Source organism: Dermacentor albipictus, chromosome 8 (assembly GCF_038994185.2).
Source record: "Dermacentor albipictus isolate Rhodes 1998 colony chromosome 8, USDA_Dalb.pri_finalv2, whole genome shotgun sequence".
NCBI lineage: Eukaryota > Metazoa > Arthropoda > Arachnida > Ixodida > Ixodidae > Dermacentor > Dermacentor albipictus.
Window position 1 is genome coordinate 77,377,389 of NC_091828.1, and position 15,155 is coordinate 77,392,543.

At 44.4% G+C, this 15,155-nt stretch overlaps 1 protein-coding gene and 1 long non-coding RNA gene across 9 annotated transcripts in view; one reads left to right on the forward strand and one right to left on the reverse strand.

Moving 5' to 3' along the window:
* LOC139048821 (uncharacterized) overlaps positions 1–15,155 on the forward strand; it is a 244,821-nt gene that overhangs the window by 101,797 nt on the left and 127,869 nt on the right. The window lies entirely within an intron of this gene.
* Positions 12,043–15,155, reverse strand: part of LOC135896028 (uncharacterized) — a 28,439-nt gene continuing 25,326 nt past the window's right edge. For all 8 annotated transcript variants that reach the window (XM_070523623.1, XM_065424339.1, XM_070523622.1 and 5 more), the window contains one exon: positions 12,043–12,288. In XM_070523623.1, coding sequence (XP_070379724.1) covers positions 12,115–12,288 — 174 coding nt within the window. In that variant the 3' untranslated portion in view covers positions 12,043–12,114. The remainder of the gene's footprint in view (positions 12,289–15,155) is intronic.

Consider the following 15,155-nt stretch of genomic DNA (forward strand, 5'->3'; position numbering starts at 1 on the left):
GACCGCGTCGTAAATTGCATTGTCACCGGGTCCCATTGTCGCGGCGTTAACAACTGCAATTCTAACTTCAAACATTGAGGCCATCAGATGCGGTTGGAGACGAAGATTCTCGAAGCTCGCTGCGCAGATCACTGCCGTATGATTCTCGCCTCGTCAATGTCGTCAGTCTTCAGTTCGACGGCAACTGCCGATGTTACCTTCAACGTCAAGATTGTATTGTGACGTTTACTGCTGCTACCTTAGAGAAAGAAATTCAACAAGAGGGGACACTCGACGAAAACTGGCAACAGGAAACAGGTCACGCTTAGTGGTCACTCCATCCGTTAGTTGACGGGAGCAAGGAAAAAAAATATGAAATGTATATACTGACGTTTTAGTTTTTTTATGATTTCCTGCTAAAACTAAAAAAAAAACGTTCTGCGCATAGATTAACTTATACTTCCTGACTTACTTTCTCGCGTCACCTAGCAACAAGATAACGGCACGCCAGACGCGCCAGATGCATACTTCATGCACCAGACACGGCACCGGACCGAGCGAGGCTGGATGTGCATGTGAAGTTCGTTTGTTCGGCGACCCGTTCCATTTAGATGTAGCCTGTTAGTTGGGCTCTCAGCATTTTCTTGTGTTCCTTGTGTATTTCGGCACGGCACTGCTGCGGTGAGAAATTTTCCTTTCACTCTCTGTGACGCTTTTCAAACAATTTAGAAGCTTACTTGATGGAACATCTTGACAATCTTGACATGAGGGTTCTGCGCTCCCCTCCTGTTGCGGCCTGGTTTCCAGTGTACGAAAATGAATGCATGTTTTTTGTCCCGCAGGAGGCGGCAGACTTCTGACGCAGTTAGCGCAAAACTGCTCGGCCGTCCTGGCACAGTTATTTGAGGTAATGACCCATACTGGGAGATGTTCTCGACGTTTTCTATGAGCCCCGACATTATGATAACCTATTTCTGTAGCTTTTGGGCATGCTCACCGCGCCTGACTTTGTGATACCGTTAGCGAAAAGCAGCTCGGTCGTCTGGCGCAGTTCACGGGGAGCTGTAGGTGTGGTCCAGCAATGACGGGCTCGCTGCACAGCTGCAATGGCGGTCCTCTCTAATTTTCTCGCCGGCAGCCTTATGGGCCGCCTGGTTCTCCGCTCTCCTCATGTTGCGGCCTGGCGTCCTGTGTACGAAAATGCATGCATGTCTATAGTCCCGCAGGTGGCGACAGGCTTGTTTTGTGTGGTTCGCTATGGTAGTCGGGCAGGATAGGGAGTTCAGTTGCTAGACAGCCTCCTGACTATCAGTGTAGGTGTGAACCGTGTCTTATGTGTGCCCATCACAGAGTTTAATGAGCTAGTAGTTCAAGATCAGTGGCTCTTCAGTAAGCATAGCCCCAGTGGCTCATGGCGTGTGCTTGCTCGGTTTCTTCGTAAAACGTTGTAGCGGCGTACATTTTGCCTGAATGGTCATCTTATTGTAAGGCAGCATCAGTATCTGTATTCAGCTGGGCTCCTTTCTCGCGGTTTCCTCTGGGCACGCCGCGCTATCCAGCGGCGGCACCATGAAGTCCGCGCATGCCATGTTTGGAGGAAAACATTTCACTATGTCTGACGCGGGTTCAGTTTCGCCGAAACCAGCTCAAATTTTTGCAGATTTTTTTTATTGAAGTGTGGCGAATACCCAGTGACACATGCCGCTAACAGCCATTGTCATCAAAGTGTTTATTGAAGAGCGTCACATACCTCGTGACTCATTTTGCCTTTCAAAGAGGCTCTGTGAAATTCGAGACATATCTATTACCATATAACAAGGGACCCAAGTTTGTGCCAAAGAAATTTGTTGAATTGCAGTATTCGCACGGGTACATACCTGGTTTGCCATGATGGCACGAAAGAAGTTTGTGTAAGCACGACACATCCTCAACGTCACCTACTCCCGAAAAAAGTTTTTCAAGTAGTTGATTTTGAACACAGTTTCCTCCGCCGATATTCCTCCCGATAACTCATTAGTAACTCTTCATACCATGTACCATCCAGGCACCAAAGTTCGCTCGAAAATCGTTCGAGAAACACCATGGACAGTACGTGAATGTATCCACAGAATGTTATTGCTCACATTTCTACAGCTACAGAATGTTACAGAATTCGTTCTTTGCAGTGTTGTCATAATCCTATGAGTAGAACAAAGCTGCCAAAGAAATCCATAATTGTTTCCCCGAAAACAACCTCCACTTGTCGTTTAGCAGAACTTCTCCCGGCTCATAAACCACACCGTCAAGTAACAACTTCGTGCGGTCGTCTTACTGCCACGTGATCTGACGACGACCTGCACATCACAGTAATACATAGATCATGGTAGAATTTGGCTCAACTTGCAGCATTTTTCCAGTTTTCGTGTCATCCGCTTAACCTAAAGCTACGCCAATGATTACGCTCATTATTGCTCATGTGCGCCTGCTCGGCCAGAGCCATTATTTTATAAAATTTTACATTGCGTGGCTAGGATAGAAAAAGAAAATTCATGTGCCTAGGTCTCTAGACTTTTGTACTCTACTGTGCATTTAGGCTCTACAACATAAACTAATGCAATTTGTTTTCATCCCAATCTCCTGAGTCAACTTTACGCAACCAACGACGCAAGCATCAGGCGGTGAGCCGCGGCGTTGTCTGAACAGCGCAATCGAACCTCCTCCTCGTTTATAGCAGGTAACTCTTGTTGGCATTCTAAACGAATAACATGGCATACATTAAGCGGTTCTTGTTATCTAACTGGCTGACAAGAGGCGAGGAGCACGTTTGAGTGGAGGTGGTTTGGATGGGGCTGGGCAAGCGCAGTGAAAATAGGTAACCACATGAACAGCGTGGGGCCGGTGTCTGTGATTGGTCGGCTTCTCCTTACTTAGCTTGCGGAGGCTAGTCGAAAATCGTGGCGTCGTGCAACGGAAACTTAGGAAGGCTGCTAAAACGAACCCCCAGCAAAAAAGAGTTGGCAAAACAATGTCGCATACGAACCGAAAGAGCTCGATAACATTATGCTCTGACGCAAAAAGGTTCATTATGTGCAAAAACATCAATCCTCTCCCACAGGAGCGAGCAGCGAGTGCCTGAGCGTTCGGCGAACAACCACATTCTGTTCCTATTGTAACGGGACAGCCTCTGGCTATTCAGCAAAAAATTCAGTTTTGCTCCGCATATTATTGCATATTTAATGTGCAAATGCCACTTAAACGATTTTTCGAGGTTTTCTGATGTCGCGTGATTTGCAGGCGGAGTGGGCGCAGAGCAAAAGCTCACAGAGGGTTAACGGCGAAACTGCGTTGAATTAGAAATAATTATTTTCTTTTGTTTGGTCTAATCAAGCATAATTATTGTGAGCACGTCATATCTGATGGGGAGCTATCGTGGCTTTCGTGATGTCGCGTGACAGATAGGCGAAGGCGCGGTGGCCCGTAAACTACGTGACCAAATGTGGAGGGCTGATTGCAGAATTCGAATACAAAAGTTTGGAATTGATCTACGTTACAGCACCCATACTTTGCATATAGATGATATTCAAAATCTGCAAGTACGTTTCTCCTCACACCTCGCCCGATCTAAGCAAGATAGAGCTCCTGATGCTTCCGTCCCCACAACACCGAAGTTTTATGCGTTGCATATTGCAATCACTCAGTTCAGCCCTTGGGCGCGGCCGGACAGCCACCATTGAGGGTATGAGCCATTGTTCATTGCTGCGCGTCTCATATGTGGGTCTATTCTCTTTTAAGTTTGCTATGTTTGTTATTAAGTTGCTTCTATTTTTATGCGTTGCATATTGCGATCACTCAGTTCAGACCTTGGGCGCGGCCGGTCAGCCACCATTGACTTTTAGCGCAACCACGTTACGTGACGTCACGACAGCCGGAGGAAAAGCTGGGCCCCAACTCGCGCAATATGCAACGCATTCTTGGCTTAACCAAGCTAAGCCTGTCCATTTTTTAAGGTGCATCTCTTTGCTGTACGTGTGCTTATTAGCAGAAGGTTGGCCATTTTGGTTAGCGCAAGTCTCCTGCGTGGTAAATCATGCTTACGAAGTTTCGCATATGATCTATTTTGACTCATAATACTCGAAAAGGCTGGCTAACACACCGAGGTTTAGTTCTAGTAGTAAAACGCAAATAGCCTAGAGAGTTGATTGGAAAACAGCGCTGCGGTAGCTCAGTTGGTAAGAACATCGCACGCGTAATGTGAAGACGTGGAATTGTTCCCCTCCAGCAGTCCGTTGTTTTCGCATTCAGTTTTATTGCTATTCAATTATCATTTTGTAATTCAATTAGTAAATACAAGTAATTTCTGTTATGTTGTTCTCGGTGACTGTGTTAGTTGGCTTCTTATCATATGCGTACTAAAATTCAAGCCCTTCGGTTGCTTTTATTCTCGTTCGACAAGGCTACGTGATTTAATTATATGCCTACTACGAAGTGATAAATTTCAATTTTCTTGAGGAGTTGTGCTTTGTAAAGTAATGCTAAAAATAAATAAGAAAAGGCAGTTGGGGTTTTATGAAGAAAATTTCTTGTACAAGAAAGTTCCCCATACAAGATGCACCGGTGTATGATAGGAACATAGTAATACATTTTTGAAAACGTAAAGTTCACGGTGAAATTTGTAGCGCGTGCAATAGAAAAGGGCGCCGAGATGGTGGACTGAAGTTCTCCTAAACCGCAGAAGTGTTCGAAAAACTTAACTTTCAAGCAAAAAGAGACTGCCTTTCCCACTCTTCCAGCTAGTATGTTTCCTTAGGATTGAGAGACGTCATTCTTTATGAACTAATTCAAGCTTTTATACCTCAGCAAACTTCCTTCGTCAGCTTCATTTTATATGGACTATTAATCTGCGTTTTATTTTCTAGCTTCACGTAAGCAGATAGAATTTCATTTTCCTCTTCCTCCGAAATGTAATCCTTGCAGTTTTTGACGTTGCTTTTGAGGGCACGGCAGTCGCCATGCTATATTTATTCAAAACACTTTTGGCCATTTTCATTTTCTGACGTACTCATTACAATTATAGTGTGAACAAATACTACAGCCTACAACAGCATTACATTTTACCATGAGGAGGAGGAGGAATAAACTTTATTTGTGCACAGCAGATTTGAGACCTAGGCCTCTACCTAAATGACGGCCTCGAGCCCTTGGGCCCTGGCGGCATCTTCGGCCTGCTGGATTGCCTTGCGTTGGTCTTCCGGTGCACAGCTGAGCAACGCGGTCTCCCACTGCTCTCTGGTTTTAATTATTTTATTCTGTATGGGTGTACGAGGACAAGCCCATACCATGTGTTGTAGGTCCGCCCTTTCTTCACAGAATCTACATCTATCCGTGTAAAGGTCCGGGTAGTAGCGGTGGTAGGCCACCGGGTTCGGATATGTATCTGTTTGTAAGAGGCGCCATGCCGTCGCTTGCCGTCTATTTAACGAGGAGTGTGCCGGGGGGAAATGGGCCCTTCCCAATTTATAGTGTTTGGTGATCTCGTTAAAGCTGGTCATCCGGTCTCTCTCCGTTCCCAGTATTTGTTGCGTGTCACCTGCTCGGCCTGTCAGTTCTCGAGCCAGGTTTTGCGCTATTTCGTTCCCGGGAAGGGAGGAGTGTGCGGGTGCCCATATAATGTGAATGTCGCGATCTTCACGAAAGTTGTTTAAAATTCTGAGTGCTTCCGGCGAGATTCTTCCTTTTGCATAGTTCTTGACTGCTGTCTTGCAGTCGCTTACTACGGTGTTGGCTTCCGTGGAGGCTATGCCAGTGCTAAGGCAGCTTCCTCCGCCACCTCTGCCTTCCATGTTTTCACCGTCCCACTAACTCTGCAGTCACCCTCTATACTCGTAGCAACTATCGACATACTCTGTCCATTTGCGTACTCCGCCGCGTCCACATAGACCACGTCCCTGGCATCACGGAATCTTTTGTGGAGAGCTCTCGCTCGTGCGTTTCTTCGATCTTAGTGAAACTCCGGGTGCATGTTTCTGGGGAGTGGGGGTATTGATAGATGTTCCCTTATTTTCCTTGGGATGTCTCTCCGCACTCCGTGCTGTGCTTCGTAGGTTATTCCAATGTCATCTAAGATGTGTCTCCCCGTCAAACTCTGCGTAAGCCTTTCATACTGCGCTACTCTCTGTGCCTCAATAAGTTCGTCTAATGTATTGTGCACGCCGAGCGCCAAGAATTTCTCGTTTGACGTATTTGCCGGAAGTCCCAAGGCTTGCTTATAGGCCCTTCTAATAATGCAGTCTATCTTGGCTTTCTCCGCAGCGTAGAGCTTGAGGTAAGGAACCACATATACAATACGACTGATTACGAATGTTTCTATTAATCGGATGAGATTGTGCTCTTTCATGCCATAGTGCCTGTTGGATATCCGCTTTATTAGTCTGATTGTTTGATGAACACTATTGTCAAGTAGTCTAATGGTTTCTCCGTTATGGCCGTTTTCGGATATGCGGAGTCCCAGTATTCTCAGGCTCTCCACTATCGGTATTGTGGTGCCTTCTACTGTGACCACAATGCCCGGCCTTTCCCTAATGCTTTTTCGACCCCGGCATGTGGGCCTATAGAGCAGAAGTTCTGATTTTTGCGAGGAGCATCTCAGTCCCTTGTCTTTGATGTAGTCTTCTACCGTGTTTACTGCGGTTTGAAGGATCTCTTCCACATGCCCATCGCTTCCACCCGCCACCCAAAGGGTGATGTCGTCCGCGTAGAGGCTGTGTCCGAGTCCTTCTATCTTTTCGAGTCTCGCAGGACGACCAATCATTGCCACGTTGAATAGAAAGGGAGATAGGACTGAACCCTGCGGGGTACCCCTATTACCTAGCTTGAGTTCGTCCGATTTGGATTCTCCAATTGAAATCTTTGCGGTACGATCTGTCAAGAAGTCTTTGATGTACGCGTATGTTTTACGTCCTACATCCAGTTTTTGGAGATTTTGTAGTATGGCCTTGTGCGTGACGGTGTCAAAGGCCTTAGTTAGATCGAGACCATGACCATTTTACCATGATGTTTGTTTTTTAGAGACGAATTTCTTTTTTCCTCAGCAAGCGTCATATAATTGCATGCTGTAACCTTTACGATAGAGCAATAATTGCTTGCTTTGCACGACCGTTCGCGTGAGGATCAAATCAAAACAAACAAACAACGCGGAATTTTTGTGCATTTCTTCGACGTAGAAGGGTTGTGAAAACAACAAGATTGTTTACGAGTATCTTGAGCTTCGTTTGACAAGCTTCCGTGAAAATAATACAGCTAAAAATTATTTGGAAGGTTACAAGTGTCTTTCCAGAGGTGCACCACACGTTATTTCTCGAAATGGCAGAGATTCTGCGCATTATTTAAGATTTTCTTTAAATTTTACTTCGATGAAGGAAGTTGTTTTTTGTGTACCATCTACGAACGACATGCGCTATAAAGTCAGTGTCAGATTGCTTTTGCAGAAATATACAACACTGACCGCAGGATACTTTCCTGAAATATTGACATCACGCCGCTAATTTATTTTTAAAGTGCGTGATTCTATGCCTACTGCACGAGAAAATTGTCCGTCACTTATGATAATGAATGGGTCATACCCCCTTCAACAATGGCTCATAACCCCGTCAGGAAGCCAATAATGCATGGCTCCTACAACGTAAAGCAGGGTCTAGGAGCGCTCAGCAAAGTGAAGCAACTAGTGCATACATTCGTTGAAGTTACCCACAGAACAGAGAGAACGACACGTCTTTCAATAAAGAGCAAGCTCAAAAGAAGTATCCGAAACATTAATAAAGCGTTTCCTACCCTCCTCAGCAAATGTTTGCAATAGCTTCACTGCATTAACTTTATTTCATTTTAATTAACAGCAAAGCTCGTGGGTTCAACTCCTACCAAAGATCGAGGGTTAGTATGCCTTATTTACTCTATCCTAATTACCTGTGGTTTAACTACTTAAAAAAACAATAATCGTGGGTTCGAGTGCCGTAAGGAACTCTACCTAAATTGGGCCGGGCTGATCACGTTCGCTATCGAACAGGATAAGCGAACGACCAATGAGTGTTGATAAGGGTTTATACAGGTCGGATCAAGTTTCATAACATTGATAACGGCACAAGGCTGTGCTAAGATATGCAAGTGGCACAGTGCTTACGCGTGCTTGTAACTGCCAGAGCACTTTCTGCGTGATTTTTTTTTACGTTTAGCTTGCGTTCCCTAAAGTGCATGAGCATTCTCATTATCCCCCGGAGACATAACAGAATATATCAGATGGTTAGGTTTCTTTCATACTGCCCCCTTCAGCAGCTTACAATATGCAATGTACGTGCTGTTTTAGAGCGTAAGTACTGTATACAACTTACATTCATATTCGCATTCATTATAAAATTTACGTATAAAATATCCTTCCTCTCGCCCCCTTAATGCGCTATTACGTAATAGTATTCAATACCATTACTATTTCATTTCTGTTCTCAGCCCTTCCCGTTTGGTCAAGCATGTTTCGGTATACCTCCATTTTGCCTGCCTGTCACGCGACATGATTAAAATCATGAAAAATTCGCCATCTGATATGGCGTGTGTTTACTGATTATGTACAGGGACCAAACAAAAGAAAACATGCTGATTCCATGCCTTATTTGCCAATATAACCCAGCGCTATTGGTCAAACGTTTTCGGGCTGTGCACACTTCACCTTTCTTTCACTCGACATCACAAAACCTCGAAAATTGTCCGCGTCAAAGTGACCTAACGCATTAAGGATGGCCTGTTACGCATAAAAAAACTGCACTTTTTGCAGAATAGCCACTGACTGCCCCGTTCCGAAACGAAGAGATATCTGCCTACCAACCACTCAGATACTGGCTTTTCAGCGTTGCCAGGAAGAGCGGGACTAATTTATATACAATAAAGATTGCGGGTGGCCGTATAACGTTGTCGAGCCCTTTCGCAACCTATATCACATCAGTCTGCCAAGTCGTATTCGCAGAAGATCAATTTAGTGGCTTTCTTTAACATTACTTTGTACGCCGCCGCGATTTTAGAGCGGTCAACTCAAGCTAAGCCAAGACAAGAGGGCCAATGCTAGACGCTGGCACCACCCTTCTCATTAAATTGCCTACTAATACTGCGTTAGCTGGGTCCCACCTCAGCCCACTTCGTTTCGGCGTGTTCTACCGATTTTGTCGCGCAATAAGATTAGAAGAACCTGTCAAAGTGTAACAATTATTGCTATTCACTCTGAAATAAAATGAAAGTACCCTCTTCTAAACAAAAAGACCGCTTGATTGGGTGCTTAAAACAATACTGTGAATTAATGCATGATGCTTACGCCGGCATTTACGTAAGTTTGAGGTAAGCAGATGAGAATAAAAAAAAGATTTGAACAGTTCTGCGTTATAGGGCCCCAGGACGCAAACATCATCAGAGCATTTTGGTTGCACAATAGCCGGGCAATAAAGCTAAGAGTGCCTTGGTTACATCACGTTGTGCGTAAACGGAAGAGAGCTACAGAGAGGGAGAAATTTAAATTAGAGTAATGTGTTTCTTTAGGAGGGGGAGGGATGGTCTAGCTCAGTGCTTCCATGTCGTAGTGCGGCTGACGCAGCTGCTTCAATGGACATCAGGAGCAGCAATTTACTGATATTTTATTTGGATATCCGAGTAAAAATTACAGCTTTTAGAGTCGCCATTTTAGGCCAAGTTGATCGATTTGATTGAGCAAACACTCTTAAAACGGTTGCACCCTTTTGGGTGTATATATGTCCCACAACCGTAATCATCATCTGCCATGCTTGCATTTCCTTTCTTGAAAACTCGGCGCTCGCTACTTTCTGTGTAGAATGTTCTGTCACACCGATAACACGTAAGCCTTCGTGACTGGGAAGCACCACGCTCGTCGCATTAATAAAGGAAATATGGGCAAGACAGACGCCTACTATTGTTGTTGGACAAGATGAGCCCCAAAGGGTGTAATTCTTCTTAAGAGTGCATGATTAAAAGTCAATGTTGTCTACCCGTTAAAACCCCCGTTGCTGAATATTCAAACATGCGTGGTTAAATTGGTAAGCAGCACTTTATTTCACGGCACCAGAAGAAGGTGGCTTCCGGCTAAAATATTTAGTGCTACAGAAATTTTTACTTGTCAGTAAGCACCATGTAAATGATACTTGTTCCGGAAGTCCAGCAGGTCGTCCTATATCGGATTACCTTATCGATTCATTAGCGTAGGGAGTGTCGAAGGAAAAAGAAGAAAGTGAATGTGTACAAAGTGTGGAAAGCGAGTAGTCATGTGTAAGAAGTTTATATATATATATATATATATATATATATATATATATATATATATATATATATATATATATATATATATATATATATATATATATATATATATATATGAAAAAGGCACGACGTATGATGACGCATATCTCTCGCATTTACTGCTAAATCGCCACTAATTTCTTCTATAGAAATTGCATTTCGCTGCAAAGCAAGCCGCTATGTAAACTACGGAGGTTTTTGTGTGTAGCTACATATTTCTGTATACATAAAAACTCATCATCTAACATGGTATGTTTCACTTTTTCTTTGATCAGTAGGTAATTCAATAATTATTTAATAAATGATTTGTGTCAGTGCTAAATTAATTGACAAAAAAATTGAAATAAAAACTAACTTTGAAATTCTTTTGGGTTTGCGAAATGACAATTTGTCCCAAAGGTTGAAGCATAGAAAAATAGCATCGCTTAGCGCGGGATTGGAGCTCCCTGAATGCTAGCCTAGGAAAAGGTGGCGGCAACATGTGGCCACAATGAAGCACGTGTCGCAGTGACATCGGAGAGTTTTGTACGCGAATGTTTGACAAATGGCAACCGGTTTTTTTGTCACTTTTTGTACGTGCCCTTTATCAGCCGTTCGTGCAGCCTTTTCGGCGTGAATCTGATTCCTTGCGAAGTAAAACGAATCCTCGTTGCACTTGGTCTGTGACACTTGCATGCTATTGGGAACGCTCGCTGCTCTAGTACCCGTATCGGCGACAAACATTATATCCTGATCTGGGTTTGCCTGGCACCAGTGGCATCGTGTTTTCATTGTTCCGTTGCACTTTGTTGCTAGATCAAAATGTTCTGCGTATTTCTACGAACTGTGTTCCTACGATCGTCTATCTCTTTCTCTTTTTCTCTCCATGAAGATGATCCACTTCACACTGTACCCCATTTTCACACGCCTAAAGCATGCTCCACTAGATATTCTGCTTTTCGACTAGTACCCGCCACGTATTCCTTGCACAGGTGCGGCAATATTGAAGCACCTTTTTGCCATCCTCAGTCCCCATTATATACTATCTCTAACAACAATTATGGCTGACACATGTCATTAGGGTACTACATAAAGGGACATTTGAGTCGTAAAAGCTGCGATTTATCTCGGCATTCACCGGGACCCATGAGCAAATGAAATATAGGCCGTATGTCTGGGCGTCCTGTGTATTAGATATAGTGTAGGCAAGGGGTCAACTGTGAAATGAGTGTCTATTATGACCCATGATATCTTTACGAAAACATCGCGACAAAGGTTCGAGCCAATATGGAACGATGAGAGATGCTTTTTTTAGGGCTGCAACAGATTTTTTATAAATAATTTCTCCATGGCAAGCTGATTTCCATGCAGAGGCGCGCAATATAATCTGGTCTTAGTGGCATAGTATGAGAAGCACACCTTCAAGTTTAGTAAGGCGCTTAGGGAAAAACGTACCCAGTTTTGTCGCATATGCCCCTTACATTGTTTCCGAAAAGAGATGAGGCTTGCTCCGAAAAAAATTGTTGATAAGCATACCTATTTAAAGCCGTTTCTATTCTTGCCTCAGATCCGCATTCTGTTTTTTTGATAGGCAAAAATCATACTACCAACACTACTGTCTGCACGGAGGCTTGAGAGTTATTCCGTATGGAGATTTCGTTCAAGGATTGATTCCACTAGAATCATTTAGGAGTGGTTAGTACATTGTTGAATCCCATGAGAAGGGTAACTTATATCTACGTAGGACACATTATGGCACATGAGAACAGCTTCTGTGTTCGATTTATTGAAGGAAAAATCCAAAGAATCGATCAACAGCTGTAAGGACCAAAGAGCCTAACGTCGCATGAGGTAATAGTTCCCGTATTCGTCCCAGCAGTGTTTTCTGGCCGTTGGAACCTTGCAGTTGACTCGACGAGCATATGGTCTGCACTCTCCATAAGCACATATGCCTCTGATGCACTGAGTTGCGTGAGATCTTAAACTTCTTTCAGCAAAGTCATTAGCAATCTGAAATAAAGAGACACCGTAACAGCCGGAATATATCAATTATTGCAGGAATTTTAACAACGTGTAGAACCTAATGAAATCCTTTTTCGCAAAGTTCATCGAGCCAGATTTGACCATTGAGCGTGTTATTTTTCTTGGCCAACTCTTAAAGGCATGCGTTTGAGCCAATCATTCATACATAAGTATGATTTCTTAATAATAAAAACTATCATGAATTCGCACAAGTATGATTCATTTTAAAGTGAAACTTTAATGAAGTATTTCTTTGGCCACAATATATCTTCGTTGTGCTTTACTAACATCTATTAAAACAAATGAAGGAAAAAGACGGAAATCGTTTTGACCGCAGACGTTCTAGTTCCATATCCAAGTTTAGGAGTTGGACGATACTGTCACCCTTCGGTAAATTCACAGGCCATAGCACGAGTTCTTGTGGGCTGAAATAAATATTGTTTTACATAATACTAGGAAACTGGCAGTTTGTGAGAGCCTTTCTTAAATGTATCATTAGGAAATGTGAAGTTCTGCTAGCCGCATGCGTTTTCCAGGCGCGGGCAACTCGGGAAAGACGTCTGTCTGAATCCACCATTAGCGTGAAAAATCACGATAGCACACATTTTCTCACCAGAGAGTTACAGAAAAGGTATGGATGGGCCCCTTAAACCCACAAGGCCTAATATATTCTTCACCAGCGCACCGTATGTTGGAGGTCATGTGATTTAATGGGGGGTGGGGGCTATGTCAAGGATTCGAGGGCGAGTCCAGAAGGCTATGCTGGAGTGCCGTTTTCTTGGATGTGAAGCCAAATTAATTGAGCTGAAGCGGCTATATCTCACTGCTGCTGCAACCAGTCCCACAATTATGTTCACGTTAGATTAGGTGAGAAATATAGAACACATTTCTCTTGTATTTTGCAGCACCTGATTTGAAATGATACGGACAATTCACGAGCAAACTACTGACGTTTTTGTTGCATTTCTTAGTTTGCCCATTCCAGTCTTCACAAACTCGAGAAGGTCGCATGTTTTACGGGATCCTCTGTCGCAGAAGTGGTTCCCATGTCTTCTGGTGAGTGTTCGTCTCATGGAGGGAGCAAACGACTAGAATGGAATGTGACGTCGCTATGCTAGCCTAGGCAAGCCAACCTCCTCCAACAACAGCATGCTTCCCTCTCTCCGGGACATATCTGCGCGGTGGCTCTCGGGAAGTATTCGGTCCCTGTAGCTGCTGCACCATTTGAAATTATTTGGGTTGTGCTAACATTCAGGTCGCGCCAACAGTCAAAGCCACGGAAGACGTACAAGTACATGGAGAATGGAACAGACAGTTATCTGCTGCCGAGGGCGTTGTACGTCGGTTGAAAAGTGCTGCTTTGAAGCAAGGTTGGTAATGCTGGTAATCGCTGGAGCGTCTGGGACAAGGCCATACAATTCCTGAAGCATTACTTGCGCTTACCGCCATTGCTAGTGCAGTCTCAAGCGCTCTCGCCTCGAAGCTCGTGCGAATGCCGGAAGGTCATTCGCACTCAGCTTTCTCGCGCATTCTATAAGGTTCTTCATATGAGCCGCAGCGTGCCTTTAACTACGGTGATTATTCAAGAGATGGTTTCTAGAAGGGCAAAAAACTGGAGCATGAATGTATAGATTACTCCAATTAAGCTACGCGTTTACAGGGAAGCGTTTTTGGTATAACTGTCATCGATGATGAAGTGAGACCACAATAGATGCCTAGGCAGACCTGCTAAGCGCAAAGTTGATAGAGAATGGCATCTCCGGCAGCTCTACGCTTAAAAGCATCTGGCATCGGCGTCAGAACAATCTACGCGCACACGCTTGGAAAGCCTCGCGTTTTGACACTTCTGACGGAGGCGTCGCACGTGCGCAATTGTTTTTTTCTGTTTACACACCGCTGCCTTGGCGTCTTCAGAGATGAGAGAAGAGGCCACCGAAACTGGCATATGGAAACTCAACTAAAACGAGGCGACAACAAGCTACCCCCTGCCTATCATATGAGGGAGGCCTGTATGTCTTTTATATTGCTATTGACTATAGGCTCCAAGATTGTCACACGATACTCCCTCCTAGATTCTTTTTCCTCTCTACATGGTTTGTCATCGGTTTTTTCGCCTGTCAACTCTTCTGGGATACACATGACAGAAATTGGCAACAAATTGCTGCCGAAGCCAACAAAACAACTGCGCGCAATGGCTGCGTGAAAGCCAGGCATCCTGGTAAGCAGAACCATCTTCACGCAGAAACGAGTGAGAGAGCTGAATAATGCTGCAGCAGTTCTATACAGACGCCGGCGTCGTTCACACGTTTGCCATGACGCTGTGATCACACATCCGCTTCAGGGCTGCGATGCAGGTGGTGGGGCTCGCTGTTCAGAATTATTAGCTCAATGCACATGAGATGAGTGTTGCCTCCTCTTTTGTTTTAATGGCTGCCGAATGCGGCCGGTACCACTGTTCAACACCCTCTCCTATTGTCTTGTCCTACTCTGTCCCATCGGCTAGCGTTCGAACTTTTTAAGTTCCTGGAGAACACGGGGCTGTCGTGTAAATTATGAATGCACCGCATAGCTACCCCTGAGAGCGGTACCTTACGGTACCGCGCACTCCAATCGCCTCGATCTTCTCTCTATGCTCTCTTTTCTTTCTTCTTCATGACCCCCTCCCCTTCACCAAGGCGCTGAGTTATGCTTTATACTGAATTAAGGTTTGGGTACGGGCTAGCTTGTATTCAATTGTTTCAAACATATCTCGCTCTCTAGCGTTCATGCCTGCTTTATGGTCGTGGTGTAAAGTACCATCCGAGTGGCACGCAAGGAGGAAGAAGTAATTTTTTCCTAAGTTGTGCAGTTATCCG